At 48.2% G+C, this 16,259-nt stretch overlaps 1 protein-coding gene across 2 annotated transcripts in view; it reads left to right on the top strand.

The window, feature by feature from the left end:
- The window catches only part of crybg1a (crystallin beta-gamma domain containing 1a), a 70,691-nt gene that overhangs the window by 26,438 nt on the left and 27,994 nt on the right, over positions 1-16,259 (top strand). The window contains exons 2-4 of one of the 2 annotated variants that reach the window (XM_083924379.1): positions 3,478-3,619; positions 12,170-13,560; positions 14,482-15,593. In XM_083924379.1, coding sequence (XP_083780505.1) covers positions 3,478-3,619; positions 12,170-13,560; positions 14,482-15,593 — 2,645 coding nt within the window. Of the gene's footprint in view, positions 1-3,477; positions 3,620-7,176; positions 7,262-12,169; positions 13,561-14,481; positions 15,594-16,259 lie in introns of those variants that run through there. The other variant, XM_083924378.1, reaches the window with a different exon arrangement.

Here is a 16,259-nt window from a genome sequence, read left to right on the forward strand (position 1 = left end):
GATCCACATGTCGAAGATACTGAACCCGAATTGCTCCCTGTGCTGCACATGGGTGTGTGAATGTGTGTGAATGGTCAGATTAGATGGTCTGTAGATGTCCACTGCCATCTGTGTGAACGGATGACAAGTGTGAAAGCGCCTTGAGTAGAAGACTAGAAAGGCGCTTTATACGTACAAGTCCATTTACCAAGTCCATAAATAAATACATATTAGTAAAGAAAGTGAATTCAAAATTGATGCAGGTAACAAATGCTGGTGTATGTCATTTTGTGTGTGTGCACAGAAAAGAAGCATTTTGAGCTGCGTTTGTGTTACGTTGAGCGTCATTCATGAATCATTTCTTACTTCGTTTTACTCCGAAGGACGCGCTGCAGGGCCTTTCCTGTCAAGTTCCCTCTTTCCTCAACCCCCCGTCCCCCACGACCTGTCTATACCTGATGCGCTTTTTCTCTCGCCTCCCTCAGGTTCATTGTCTTCTGTTCAGTGACTCGTGGTGTCAGTCTTCTGCTCGGTGGAGGGGGCGGCAGTAGTCCTGATAGCAACTCATGGCGCACTCCCACTGTGCCTCCGTCCCGTGCCCCGTGCTTTAGGGTCCTTGTCCCCCCCCCTCCAGGCCCGTTTGTACTCACACTACCTGGGCCTCGGAGAATGCTTCTTGCTGCCTATACGTCATCACGCCGTAACACGTCACACGCATTGATGGCGTCATGGCGATGCGTGGCTTTGTTTCCAGATCTTTCCGTAGACCTCAGAGTTTTTGTGCGTCTTGTCGACTGTTTTTGAATCTTTTCATCGACCAAATCTGCAGTAAACACTCCACCTCCGCATCACACCAACGTGAACCTTTCACCGCCATTGTTTTAAATGTCCGCGCATGGTCCCTCCTTCTTTTTTCTACGTCCCAACAGGCGCACAGGAAATGACCTCAGAGCAGCCGTAGGCCTCGTGCTCGTACACGTGCACACGCTCGTGCTCGTACATGTGCAAACGCGCTCTACAAAAGCACACCTCTCCCAAACGGGCTGTGGACGGCAAGCGTGCCGCTCCTAGGCGCGGTACTGTTGCGCTCACACTGGTCAAAGGAACCAGACTTTAGCCGTGAAACCTGCTGGGGCACGGTACGGATGGACAGTGGGAGTGCGCCCTAAGGAATTACATCAATCTTTGATCAGTCAGCACAATCTACATAAGACACACACACACACACACACACACACACACACACACACACACACACACACACACACACACACACACACTAGGTTAAACACCTATTTTGAAAAAAGGTAATAAAAGAAAGCAATAACCATTTTAATAGATGCATTTGTACCCATGACCACGACTTTGATAAACCATGTATATCTCTATTAAATCATTAGTATAATAATGTGGATTTAATATCTGCAGCAGAGCACACACACACACACACACACACACACACACACACACACACACACACACACACACACACACACACACACACACACCCAGAAGCTCAGCCTATTTTGTCAAGGGTAAACTTAAAGCTTCAGGTTCACGTCGGGTAAATACGGTAAGGCGTGGTCGATTCAGCCCGCCCGATGAATACAAACACGTCTGAAACTGACGTATCAGTCCGCTGGATCCACTGTTTTTACTGCATTAAATATCCACATACTCAACAGTTTAGTACCTAACTGTTTCACTTTAAACTTTGAATGACTGTAACTGTGTTTACACCAAACAAAGCTGTGTGTTCTTGTCCACGTTAGAGTGTTTCCCTCAGTCGGTACACAAGGCTTTAAGGTCCTTAACTGCACAGACTCACAAAGTCGAACACAGACAAATGCTACAGAGCAGTCAGTCCTGTTGACAGAGTCGTCTCCTGCCAGCTGTCCTTGGAAAAACTATCTAGTTCTGCCCCCTTGTGGGGAAACACGGCATTACTACAGATATTATTATAGTCACTGTTACTTAGACACACTTCCAGAGATGCAAGCAACCACTGTCTTTGTCTCTCTCTGTCCATTTGTCCGTCTTTTCTCTCTCTCTCTCTCTCCTTCTCTTCCTCCCTCCGGTGCAGACAGATGTCCGTCCTCCACAGAGCTGGGTCTGTCTGACGTTCCTGTCTGTTATAGTGAAGGTTTTCAACGCCACCGTACTCTACGGGGGAATTGTTGGGTCTCTGTAAATCATAAATAAGTCATAGAGTGTGGTCTTTACCTACTCTGTAAAGGGTCCTGAGATCACTTTGGTTATGATTTGGCACTGTAAATAAAATTGAATTGAAGCCGAGCCGGAAGGCCGGTCAGTCCTGGTTCCTACCCTCACCTGTGGTCATGAAAGCTGGGTCAGGACCCAAAGAACCAGGTCGCGGGTACAAGCGTGTGAAATGTGTTTCCTCAGGAGGGGGGCTGGAGTCTCCCTTAGAGAGAGGGGGAGAAGTTCAGCATCCGTGAGGAACTCTGAGTAGAGCCGCTGCTCCTTTGTGTTGAAAGGAGCCAGTTGAGGTGGTTCAGGATCATCTGGTAAGGATGAACCCTGGGCGCCTCCCTAGGGAGGTGTTCCAGGCACGTCCAGCTGGGAGGAGGCCTCGGAGAAGACCCAGGACCAGGTGGAGAGATTAGATCTCCACACTGGCCTGGGAACGCCTCAAGATCCCCCAGTTAGAGCTGGTTAATGTGGCCCGGGAAAGGGAAGTTTGGGGTCCCCTGCTAAAGCTGCTGCCCCCGAGACCCGACCTCAGATAAGAGGCTGATGATGATGATGATGATGATGATGATGATGATGATGATGATAAATGGCTTCACGCCTGGAGGCTGCCGTATTCCTGCGGCCAAACCCAAATTTAGCACACCTGTTGTTTAAAGAATGCCGTCTGTCCTTGTGTCATTGTGCCTCACTGTCGCTGCGCGGAGGTTTCTTTGGTTACAGCCTGGGTGTGATTTCTCCGTAAACACTTTTGAGGCAACAGTTTAACTTTAGCTGCAGAAAAGCCGGTCCTCCTGAAATAGATGCACCCTCTCTCATGCCTCACACGTGTACGAGAATCCTCGCTGGCACTCTAATTGCTGAGCGTGCACGGTTCGCCGTCAGGGAGTGGATGTCCTCCGTCAAGTGTCGTATTGTGCGTCTCAAACTGTGCTGTGCTCTCCAACGCAGCACAAAGGCCGTATGGGAAACGTCACTGCAGTTAGGAACAATTAGTGGTCTGTTCATATGCTCAACCCCCCCCCCCCCCCCCCCCCCCCACAGATATTCTACTTAAGTTTTATCTTTAATCTGTTGTTGTTAAACCAGAACACATTCAAATCAGATCTGTCATGAATGGTAGTAAAGTGTCATATCACTGCGTTTGATGAGACTAACACTGTATGGACATGAGTGCTGTACGCTGAGAGGACAAACAAAGGCCGTGAGCATAACATCCACCTCCCCACCCCTCTCTCTCTCTCTCTCTCTCTCTCTCTCTCTCTCCGTTTCCTCTCTCTCTACCAGGAGCTACGACCAGATCAGTGTTTCCACAGAGTGCAGTTTCCGGACTGAGTCGGACTGGGACCCTTACTCCGAGTCCACCTCTATGATCAGCTTTGACATGGATCAGACGCACAGCCCGACTTCACCCTCCAAGTTCTTCAAGGTTGGTTTCATTCACACTTTTTTACACTTACTATCTCTCTCTCTGTCTCTCTCTCTCTCTCTCTTTGTGTGTGTGTGTGTGTGTGTGTGTGTGTGTGTGTGTGTGTGTGTGTGTGTGTGTGTGTGTGTGTGTGTGTGTGTGTGTGTGTGTGTGTGTGTGTGTGTGTGTGTGTGTGTGTGTGTGTGTGTGTGTGTGTGTGTGTGTGTGTGTGTGTGTGTGTGTGTGTGTGTGTGTGTGTGTGTGTGTGTGTGTGTGTGTGTGTGTGTGTGTGTGTGTGTGTGTGTGTGTGTGTGTGTGTGTGTGTGTGTGTGTGTGTGTGTGTGTGTGTGTGTGTGTGTGTGTGTGTGTGTGTGTGTGTGTGTGTGTGTGTGTGTGTGTGTGTGTGTGTGTGTGTGCTATTCAGAAGTACAGTTCTTTCATTGTTATGACTCATTTCTCTATAAAAGCCTTGGACCTTAGGTCGCACTCACACTGGTCCATCCGTACCGTGCCCCGGGACGTTTCACAGCTAAAGTCTGGTTCCTTTGACCAGTGTGAGTGCAACCGTACCACGCCTAGATGCGGCACGCTTGCCGTCCACGGCCCGTTTGGGAGAGGTGGGCTTTTGTAAAGCGTGTTTGCACGTGTACGAGCACGAGCGTGCGCACGTGTACAAGCACGAGGCCTACGGCGGTTCTGAGGTCATTTCCTGTGCGCCTGTTGGGACGTAGAAAAAAGAAGGAGGGACCATGCGCGGACATTTCAAACAATGGCGGTGAAAGGTTCACGTTGGTGTGATGCGGAGGTGGAGTGTTTACTGCAGATTTGGTCGATGAAAAGATTCAAAAACAGTCGACAAGACGCACAAAAACTCCGAGGTCTACGGAAAGATCTGGAAACAAAGCCACGCATCGCCATGACGTCATCAATGCGTGTGACGTGTTACGGCGTGATGACGTATAGGCAGCAAGAAGCATTCTCCGAGGCCCAGGTAGTGTGAGTACAAACGGGCCTGGAGGGGGGGACAAGGACCCTAAAGCACGGGGCACGGGACGGAGGAACAGTGGGAGTGCGCCCTTATTCACCAATACCTCTGATCTTTCTCTGACATGTGTCCTTAGAAAAGTCTACTGTGTGTCAGCTTCATGATGGCTCCTCTGTTCTTATCATGATGAATCCCGTTGTCCCTGTAAATTGAAAGCATGTGCCGGTTGATCCTAATTAGCATAGGTAAACGCGAACACACCTATCCCCCATATAAGGGCATGAGACTGCAGGGCACAAAAGAACGCAGCGTTGAGGGAAGTCGAGAATGGCCAAACAAAAGAGGGTGGAGCACCTGAGTCCAAACAAAAACCATTACACACTCCTGCAGGGGTGTAGTTTACCTGTTAGTGTGTCTGTACTCAAGCTGGGTCTTTACCGCAGCGTCATGGGTTTGATCTCAACCTGCGACCTTTTGCTGCAGGTCCCCCACCCCCCCTCTCTGCCCTTTTTCCTGTCTTTTTGCTGCTTTACTATCCGATAAAGGCAAAAAGGCCCAAAAAAAGCATAAAACCCGAAAAAAGGACCAACTTTGGGCTGATAATAGCGTCATCAATGTGATTACTGGATGGTGTGTTTCTCCAAACAACAGAACGGATATGAATTGAAGTGGTAGTTTAGTGTTTATTACCCTCAAAAGACAATATTGCTTTGTAAATATAATTAAAATAAGGATTAAAATGATACGACTCCATTGAAAGACAAAAGAGGGTGGAGCACCTGACTCCAGACAAAAACCATTACACACTCCTGCAGGGGGGTAGTTTACCTGCTAGTGTGTCTGTACTCATGCTGGATCTTTACCGCAGCGTCACAGGTTTGATCTCAACCTGCGGCCTTTTGCTGCAGGTTGCCCCCCTTCTCTCTCTCTGCCCTTTTTCCTGTCTTTTTGCTGCTTTATTATCCGATAAAGGCAAAAAGGCCCAAAAAAAGCATAAAACCCGAAAAAAGGACCAACTTTGGGCTGATAATAGCGTGATCAATGTGATTACTGGAGGGTGTGTTTCTCCAAAAACATAACGGATGTGAATTGAAGTGGTAGTTTAGTGTTAATTACCCTCAAAAGACAATATTGCTTTGTAAATATAATGAAAATAATAATTAAAATGATACGACTCCATTGAAAGACAAAAGAGGGTGGAGCACCTGAGTCCAAACAAAAACCATTACAGACTCCTGCATGGGGATAGTTTACCTGGTAGTGTGTCTGTACTCATGCTGAGTCTTTACCGCAGCGTCATGGGTTTGATCTCAACCTGCGACCTTTTGCTGCAGGTTGCCCCCCCTTTCTCTCTCTCTCTGCCCTTTTCCCTGTCTTTTTGCTGCTTTACTATCCGATACAGGCAAAAAGGCCCCAAAGCAAAAGCATTTTAAGCTTAAAAACAGAAAACAGACCAACTTTGGGCTTATAAATGACGTTATCAATGTGATTACTGGAGAGTATGTTTCACCAAAAACATAACTGATGTGAATTGAAGTGGTAGTGTAGTGTTTATTGCTTTGTAAATATAATGAAAATAATGGTTAAAATGATTTGACTCCATTGAAAGACAAAAGAGGGTGGAGCACCTGAGTCCAGACAAAAACCATCACAGACTCCTGCAGGGGGAGAGCCTTTAGTCTCCCTGGTTGTGTGTCTGTAGTCATGCTGGGTCTTTACTGCAGCGTCATGGGTTTGATCCCAGCCTGCGACCTTTTGCTGCAGGTTGCCCCCCTTCTCTCCCTCTCTCTCTGCCCTTTTTCTTGTCTTTTTGCTGCTTTACTATCCGATAAAGTCAAAAAGGCCCAAAAAAAAGCATAAAAATAGAAAACAGACCAACTTAGCGTCAGCAACCTGATTAACGCATGTGAATTGAAGTGGTAGTGTAGTGTTTATTACCCTCAAAATACAACATTGCTTTGTAAATATAACGAAAATAATGATTAAAATGATGTGAGTCCATTGAAGGACTGCCCAGCCTTATCTGAGGGACTGTGAGAGTGCACCTGCTCCTGTGGGATCCCACTGTCCCCCCGGGGCTGTTTCCACAGACTCGAACCTGTCCGACCTGCTCTCAGGAGTGTTTGCGTCAATAGGAGTCGTACAGAAGTGATGCTCCAGCGTGCTCCAGTGTTTAAATGAGACAGGCGTGTTTAATACAGTGCATAACAATAAGACATGGGCTTTTTATTACATCTCTTTTGGTTTATGGCTGAAAACAACAGACGAATCTATGAAGCAGCTTTGTTTACACTGTGGCGCGGAGTGTGAAAGATCCAGTGCCCTGTGGTAATTAAGCTCCACATCATTGTTCCCGTGTGTACACCCTTTATTATTATCATTATTATTATTAATATCTGCCGCTGAGGTGGGAGCATGAAGCCGAGCGTCGGCCGACAGATAAGGAAGTGGAGCGTGATCCGCACAGATATGGCTCCGTATCTCCACCTCCCTGACATTTGTCACTGCTGTGAGTAAATACAAGAGGAATGCTCCGCGGAGAGCCAACAGGAGCTTTTCCTCAGGTAACCATTCGAGACTCACACATCCACCTGGACGCAGGATTCTTCATCTGGGCTTTATTTTTGAAAACCTTTGCTCCAACGAGGGATTTTTGAATGAGTCAAAACGAGCTGGAGGTACTGTATCACCGCTTCCACTTCATGTTAGAGACACGTTTGATGTGAGCGAGGCTTTCGTTTCGTTCTATTTAGACACGGACAGGTAAGCCCGGCCACAGGCTGCTGTTTGCTCAGTGAGGTGACGCGAACGTTCGACAACACTCGAGTGTCGAAACAGGTTCTTATTAAAGAAAAATTCAGGTGTTAAGGAGTTAAGACGTGTGCAGATTGGACTGCACGTGTGTTTACTCAGGCACAGCACTGAACAGAGGCACCTTCAACCCGTTTCATTGTGTGGTTCCTATCTAAACGACGGGTCTAACGAGTCCGCACTCATGGAAAAGTGTGTTTTCTTAATAAAAGCACAGTAGATAACAGATGTCCCATTGATTTCCCCAGCTTTAGAACGAGGAAGGGTGGGGTTCCCCTCCAGCCGGCCCGTCCACGCCCTTTGCAACACCGCTGGGCTGTGAATTCCTTTTGCCCGTTTGCCATGGGAACCATCTTTCACAATATCTCTCTTCTTTTCTATGCAGTGTCGTTGTGATGCAAATGGCCGTGCCCTCGGGTCAGACACTGTGTTCAGAGCTGGGACGTTTAACTGTAGACACACTAACACACACAAGTCACTGCAGCCAGTACCGCCTCTCTGCTTGCAGAAGTAGGACACTGGCTTTCATATTTCACTTTTACAAGCACCCGGTTTAAGGATCTTTCATCATCATTGCGTCTAAACATTAACTTCTTTCGTTCGCTGTCGGCGAGGACTGAGCATTAAACAGCGATCCTCAAAGGAAGCCCACAGTTCAGGCTCCAGAGAGTCAAAATGGTATGTAACTGTTTCTTTTTACACCGGGGTTCGTGCCTCTTGTCCCAACATGTGCTCTGTATACTGCGACTACAGCGAGGCAGGTTTGGCAAGGCGTGTTTTACGTCAGCGCGGTGTTTTTTCTACTTGGCTGTGATAGACGTCCTGTTAGAAAAGTGCCGTGGCAGCATTAAAATGTGCTTTATAAGTGACTGAACAAGGACGTGGAAGTGACTGCTGCTGCTCCACGCTGTACCTTACTTTAATATTAAGTAATAATGTACCATATGTTCCTCATTATACTACTATATATAACTATTATCTCATCTTCAACCTCTTATCCGGGGTCGGGTCGCAGGGGCAGCAGCTTTAGCAGGGGACCCCAAACTTCCCTTTCCCGGGCCACATTAACCAGCTCTAACTGGGGGATCCTGAGGCGTTCCCAGGCCAGTGTGGAGATCTAACCTCTCCACCTGGTCCTGGGTCTTCCCCGAGGCCTCCTCCCAGCTGGACGTGCCTGGAACACCTCCCTAGGGAGGCGCCCAGGGTTCATCCTTACCAGATGGTCCTGAACCACCTCAACTGGCTCCTTATAAGGCGCAGAAAACAGACGCTACAGTCGAGGCTGGGGTTACGTTAAGGACCGCCTCTAAGTTCCTAGATGTTAAGTTGGCGTGCTAGCGCTGTTGCCTTCAGTGGAACAGTGATCGTACGGACTCTTCTACTTGCTGCTCTCTGTTCAACAACCCACTGTTGGAGTTTGTCCTCCAGCTGCAGCCGTCTCGCTCTGTTCCCTCTAAACTCTGTTTAGTCTTCTTTACTCGGCGCAGGTCGTCTTGTTGCTTCCTCCACTTCGGCACCATTGATTGGTTCATGTTAAACTCTCTGGCTGCTGCTCTATTCCCGTGTTCTACTGCGTGACTAATGGCCTTGAGTGTAAACTCTGCGTCGTAAGCGTGTCTCTTAACAGGAGCCATTTTGGGCTCTTTACACAAACACACACATGGAAATGAAACGGCACGCTTCACGCAGTCGTATATCTCAACATGCACCGCGCGTTACTTCTTCTACGGGGAAAATAGAGTCGGCGGCTGCTCACCGTAGTTGGAGACCTGTTGTGGCTCAATATTGGTCCATATATAAGGAGCACCGGGTTATAAGGCGCACTGTCGGCTTATAGTGCGGATACGGGAGTCGTCTTTGAGTTACAGGCTTCATTATCTCTTTGTTTATGTCTGAGTTAGTTTTGGTGATAACTGAAGCGACCCTTGAGCTCAGCAGCATCAAAGGAGTTTCACGTGTGTCCAGTTGGACGTTAGTCGTGCCGCTCCAGCCTGATTGTTTTACCAGTGTGTTGTTATTTGCACCAGGGTGTCAGCGTTCAACCCGCTCAGCCTGGTCTACCTTTGAACTCTGTTAGTGTTTCGATAGGCGTCGTAAAATACAAGCTTTCAACTCAAAGTCCCACTTCAAACACTTGTTAAAGTATTTAAAAACATCTCTGCTATGATTATAGATATGATTGGTTTAACATGGATTTCCCCAGATGGAGCTGGAAGCACATCTACGGTTTCTCCCTCGCTGAGAATTTTAGTATGTGGCGTCGCCCCGCCCTCCGCTGCTCGTGCTCGTATTCTCGTGCGACCCGCGGTAGCTAGAGGCTACGTTCTAGCTTCTTCCAGCTTCGTGGAGCCGCACAGGCGGGTGGACGGGCTCGGACCCGTACCCGCCCGTCAATGGAGCTAACGTTCACGATCCGCAACTAGGTTAGAGTTTTGGCGTCCTGAAGCCGACGTCAGTCAGACCCAGACTCAGATGAGGAATCTGTCGTGCACTAAAATCTGCGACTAGCAAACGTATCAGAATGGAAAGTGTAGTTAGCATTTTTTATTAGCTTCTGTTGTTTGTTAGCTTGAAAGTGTCAGTGGGTGACACCTGTATGTGTGTGTGTCTGTGTGTGTGTGTGTGTGTTTGCAGCTATCAAATCTTTGTGTAATCGAGAACTCTACCGATTATTCCGCCGATTAATGGATTAAATGGATATTAAAAAAAATGCAAAGAAATATATATATATATATCATTTTGCATAAAAATGTATTTGTGTTATTATGCAAAATATATCTTACATTATAACCATTACTAACAAATAATATATTATGTCTGGAGTAGGCCTATTTGGTGTGATAACCTAACACAGGTGTGCGTGTGTGTGTGTGTGTGTGTGTGTGTGCGCCCGTGTGTGTGTGTGGCAATAAACTCACAATTTACCTTAGATATTATCTAGTGACTCTCTTGCTGTTTACCGTAAAAACAAAGAACGAGCAAAAGTCCACTAACACATTCACTCAAACCAAACTCTACAGACTGATCAGGGAGCTGACGTTCTGTTTAACATTGTAGTGAAAAACTGAACACAGAGGCGTTCACAGGGACAGCTACGCGTTCTCTTCCTGCTTTTAACAACCGGACTCCCTGAACCGAAACAGCGGCGCTCGGTGAAGTGGCGTTGTAGATGCGCTGTAGCTGTTCCGCTGTTGAATAGTGTTTCACGTATCAGCCAGTGATTGGTTTATATACCAGTGACTTTCCGACATTTGCATCTCAAATTTCAGAGAAGTGCATCTTCCTTTTTCAGAAGAGGAGACAAACTGTGCTCAGAGACAAGTCCCTCATGTCAGTGTTTCACATTTTAGAGGACAAACAGAAGGAAAGCACTTATTTGAGTGGAAGGGGACTTTAAATATCTGTAATTATCAGTTGCTACAGAAACGCTAGTGTTGTTTTCTGTCTGTGGGTGTGTGTAGGTGTGTGTGTGTGGGTGTGTCATCACAGCAAAATGTCGTCCTGGAGATACCTACTTTAGCAGGATCTACCACATAGGAGGTTATAAATATGTTTGCCAGGTGTTTGTCTGTCTGTGGCCAGATTTTTGTCACGGCTCTAGCGTCACAACCGTGCGAGTTACAGTCATGAATCATGGCTGAAGGCTTGGGCGGGAGCGATCTTCTCATACCTTCATATCTTCACTGGGGCCAACAGTGTGTGTGTAATATAAATAAAAACATACAAGCTGAGCAGAACCCAGAGGAGCGGCTCGTCACTGGAATGACAAGAGCTGGTTCACCTCAAAGGTCGGTCCACCTTGACTCACTCCCACTGTGCCTCCGTCCCGTGCCCCGTGCTTTAGGGTCCTTGTCCCCCCCTCCAGGCCCGTTTGTACTCACACTACCTGGGCCTCGGAGAATGCTTCTTGCTGCCTATACGTCATCACGCCGTAACACGTCACACGCATTGATGACGTCAAGCGCGCGGTCTTTTGGCCACATAATGGAAAGCAGCACAGAAAACATGGGAACGTTTTTGGCTTTGTGTTTTTTTTTGGACTCTTTGTGATGCGGCACGACCTCGTTTAGTCGCCGTTGCAAGGCGACAACATTGTTTGAAATGTCCGTGCATGGTCCCTCCTTCTTTTTTCTACGTCCCAACAGGCGCACAGGAAATGACCTCAGAACCGCCGTAGGCCTCGTGCTCGTACACGTGCACGCACTCGTGCTCGTTCACGTGCGCACACTCGTGCTCGTACATGTGCAAACGTGCTTTACAAAAGCCCACCTCTCCCAAACGGGCCGTGAGCGGCAACTGTACCGCTCCTAGGCGCGGCACGGTTGCACTCACACTGGTCAAAGGAACTAGACTTTACACTAGCCACTTTGGTGCATGAAGTGTTTCACTGTATTAAACCTTCCACTTAATTAAGGTGGTGGTCATCCTGCATTAAAGCAGGGGACTTAACATTCGAAGTAAATCATTTGCACACAAAACTTGTCTTAGTATTCTGTTTAGTACAGATTGTACATCCAAAATAAGAGGCTTTCAAACATGTATTCCCTGAAAGTCTGTGTGAGTGTGAGTCCATACATACTGCAGTTCCTCATAGGAAATGCATGACCAGTTATGTACCTTTGTATAGCTCAGCTTCTGGCTCGAGAGCTGTTGAAAAGCATTGTCAGTTTTCTTTTCTGTCTTTTTTTTGCCACAGCTGAGGAAAAGGGTGTGTCAGCTGCTCTCTGCACCTCAGTGTTTATCTTTCTGACTGCTGCTCGTCTGTCCTCTTTCAGAGTTCGGAGGAGAAGAGGGGAGTGCTTGACCGCCTCAGCAACTTCTTCAACTCCAGGAGGAAGAAGAGCGGCAGGCATCGTTCAGACGCCTCCACAGACGCGAGTTCCCCAGCGTCCCCCTTGTCTCCATGTTCACCCCAATCTCTACGGGAGGATGTGCTGAAGACGCCGACTCCTTCAAAGAAAGACATTGATCTGCAGGGCGACACCGTCAGCCAGAGCTCCACTCCCAGCGCCTCAAGTATAGCTTCCCTGTTGACGGATGGAGGAGATCTCCCTTTCGCAGATAGTGACAGCAGCGGCAGCGTGAGGGAGGTGCACGTGTGCACCATCAGCACGGCGAGCGGGGAAAGGAATTCGGGGAATGTGACTCCCACAGCGCTGGAGCTTGCCACTGCCGCTGATCCGAGCGCTGAAGCGAGCTCAGAGTTGGGTTTTGCAGAGTCAGTGGTGGAGGAAGTTTGCAAGAGGCTGCACGTCAGGGTGGATGAGAAAGTCCTAAAGGATACAGACGGCTGCAGTGAGGATTGTGCAGTTAATCAGACCGCACCGTTGGCTTTTAAAATCCCCCTCACTAACGCTGAGGCGCCAAAATCACCCAACTTAACTTCTATAAGCTTAGCATCAAAGAAAACGTTGGTGCAAGTGGGACAGACGGGGCACAGGACTGCCCTGAGGGGAGTGACTTTAGGCTCGCAGTCGTCCACCTCACACCTCATCAAGACCCAACAGCAGGACCGAGACTCTCCGGACGCAGCGAGGGAACACAAGAGGAGGGGTAAGGTATTCTCCTGGGACTCCGTAGCCCCAGAATTCAGCCCTTCGCCTGAGAAAGAGCAAGTTCCCACAGGTGACTCTCCCGTCCAGCTTCACAAAGCGATATGGGTGGAAACACACCTGGGAGCGGAGGAGGACGGGGAGAGGGAGGGGGAGAAAAAGGAGGACATAATGGAACAAGAGGAGGAAGGCATCAGGGCGGATTCGCCTCCCGTGCTGGCTATACCTGTCACAGTGATTCCTGAGGACGACTCACTCCCCCAGTGTGCCGCGGACAGAAGCGCCACTACCCACTCGGAGACTCTGCCGTCCAGTGGCAGCCCGCCAGAGTCAGCCGTCTCCTTGGCAGCGACTACAGGGGACTTCCAAACAACCTCACAGCCAGAGGAGCCCGAGGCTGGCACAGGCTCAAGGCAAGGTTCACTTAAGGAGAAACGAAGGTCGAGAGAACTGCGTGTGACGCGCAAGACCGTAAATCTACCTTCCAAACACAAGGCTTTTGCCCACAAGGTGCACGTTAGCCCCACGACGAGTTTGGACGGGACTGAACCAGCGGAAGAGGAGCTCAGCGGGGATTCAACTACAAAGATTTCAGACACAACAGAAGTGAAACAGTGAGTATCCGTCTATTTTAATGTCGTTTACTTTGATCCTGGGGGAAACAGAAGCAGAAAGGGAGCTAAGCACACATGCAACCTGAGCTCCGAGTTCCCAAGCTCCATTGTATCAGAGGAGAACAATACAGGCTTAACCTGCGCTGGAGCACTGAAATATTCATGTACAGTTCATCTAATCATATAAAAACAGTGCCATTTTTCTATGAAGTGCTATAGGTTACCCTTCAAACTGTAGTAGTGAGGTCACCTTTGCTGTGTTTACCCATGGTGTGTAGTCACCACCTGAATAAGTTAGTTATTACAGAACTTGACGGGCGACGGGCGACTCCTTTTGTTTGACTTTGGGGTTACTGTACATGGTGGCACTTACATACGTGCCTATAGAGGAAAAAGGCACGGCACACATGCAGATACTGTTCTCAGAAGAATAAATAACGACTATCGGTGTGACGGCAGTAACACTTTACAGGCTACAGCTGGTCTCGCTGAAAATACCTGAAGTTCAGAGGGATTCTTTCATCTCACACACAGTTTTAACAGTAGTTTCTCTTTTGCCCCCGAGTTTAAAATCAGAGGAATGCTCAAGTTTAAAGTCTCTTTAAAGACACAAATAACAAAGGAATGAATTGACAACTTGACTTAGGGGAAGAAAGGAAGGAATATTTTATGCCAAAGTATCAAACTATCCATTTACGTTATTGTACGTGCATGGAAATAACAGGAGAATCTAATGAAAAGTACTATTCATTGTCCCTTGCAGTATGTGGTTATTAAGGTTACTTTTATATGCCTCTCTCTGTCTCTGTCTCCCTCTCCCTCTGTCTCTCTCTCTCTCTCTCTCTCTCTCTCTCTCTCTCTCTCTCTCTCTCTCTCTCTCTCTCTCTCTCTCTCTCTCTCTCTCCCCCTCTCTCCCTTCAGACTGCCAAGTCTCCAAAACAACAACAATGTGGAAGTCGAGGAAGCCAACCTTGAGCCACTGCCAACGACAGATGAGACTTCACACTCTGACACAAACACCCAAGAACCCGTAGCTCAGAAAAAATCTGAATCTGAAGCCTCTGACTTTGATGATACCTCTGCAACGTCAGACATGTACACAGCAAAGTCAAAAGCGGTGGGGTCTGGGACGAGCCAGGCTACACCCTCCAAGCGAGGGGTTAAAACTGTTGCAGAAAGTCGGCATACCACAGCGAGTGGAGCAAAGACTCCGTCGTCAGCGGCTGGCGGCAAGGCCAAAAATGTGACAACAAAGGCTAAGGCCTCCGCAGAGAGCACAAAAGTGGGAACATCCAGTTATACGCCGCCGCAAACGGAGCATAGAAATGATAAAACGGCGTCTGTGTTACCAACTTTAAAAGACCAAAGCACCAGTGGTCCCTCGAGTCCAAAATCTTCAAAGTCTAAAATCCCCAAAAGGTCAGCGTCTGATACCGATGTGAAATCACCGGTGACGACAGATAAAGCATCAGTGAGCGACGCCTCGGGGGCAGCGGTCCCTTCCAAACTGCAGAAACCAACCAAAACCAAAGAAGCTTTGAAATCACAGGGCATTGCAACCAAAGCTGTCAGGAAACACAGTTTTGAAGAAGCCAAGGGAGGGCAAGCTCTGTCAGGAGACATTACGCCCTCAAAGACACCACACAAGACAGGGACGAAGCTCATTAAAGAAAGGTCAGGTGAGGACTCTATAAACCCGGTGAATGGTGTGGAGGCAGACCACAACAAGAGTAGTATTGAAATAGGACACCCGACTGACAGGAAGGGCCTGGACGTCAAGAAACAAGGGCAAACCCACCTGGAGAATAATGCCTCTGCGACATCAAAGAGTCGGTTGCCCGTTTCATCTCCAGCGAAAAAGACGAACGATGAGACGACTCCAACAAGTGGCACCAGCTCTAAAAAATCTGCTCAAACAGACTCAGACAGATCCAAGACCGTCCAGAGGCAGAGTCCAGAGCTGCAAGAAGCAACTGCTGGCGTGAGACCTGGTAGCGAGACGCCACCCCCACTCCCTGGAAGTCCCAAGAAAGGTAAGACAATACGATCACAGTGTGTAGGACAGTGTGCTAGACAGGAAATCAGTCTGTTCCAGTATTCTTTACACGCTCGTTCTAACAGGATCCTCGGCCCCGCTGTGAGATTAGACTAGATGGTAAGGTTTGTGTCACTCTCTGTGGAGTGAAGATGTCGTACCTGCCAGCAGCTGGTCGGCTCAGTTTAGCACAAAGACTGGAGACGTAGAGGTAGCTAGCCTGGTTTTGTCCAAACATAACAAGAGGCCTAGTCCACACGGACACAGGTATTTTTGAAACCCCAACAAAATTCCGTCCACATCGTCGCTGTGGTAAAAATATCTTCGTCCAAATGAAACCACAAAATCTGACTCCGTCAGCGCGTCACATCTAGAGCGCGCCACAAGTGTCCATGGATACAGCTGACTGTTTACCGTTGCACAGTGTGACGTAGAACAATGTCGACAAGAAATGTGTTTTTTTAATCCTCGGTTTTCCTGTCTACACGACTGCTGAAACCGGACTTTTCCGAAAAAGTACACCCTGGCCTCGGTTGCAAGAAACTCCGTTTTCAGGAGCCTGACGTCTTCTAGTTTATTGGTCGATTGGTTGGTGGATATGTTTTTGAACGAGCAAATTCTCTATGGTTGGACAGTCGCTGTTGTTGGCTGAGACCAAAGCGGA

The sequence above is a fragment of the Echiichthys vipera genome, assembly GCF_963691815.1.
Source record: "Echiichthys vipera genome assembly, chromosome: 12".
Taxonomy (NCBI): Eukaryota; Metazoa; Chordata; class Actinopteri; order Perciformes; family Trachinidae; genus Echiichthys; species Echiichthys vipera.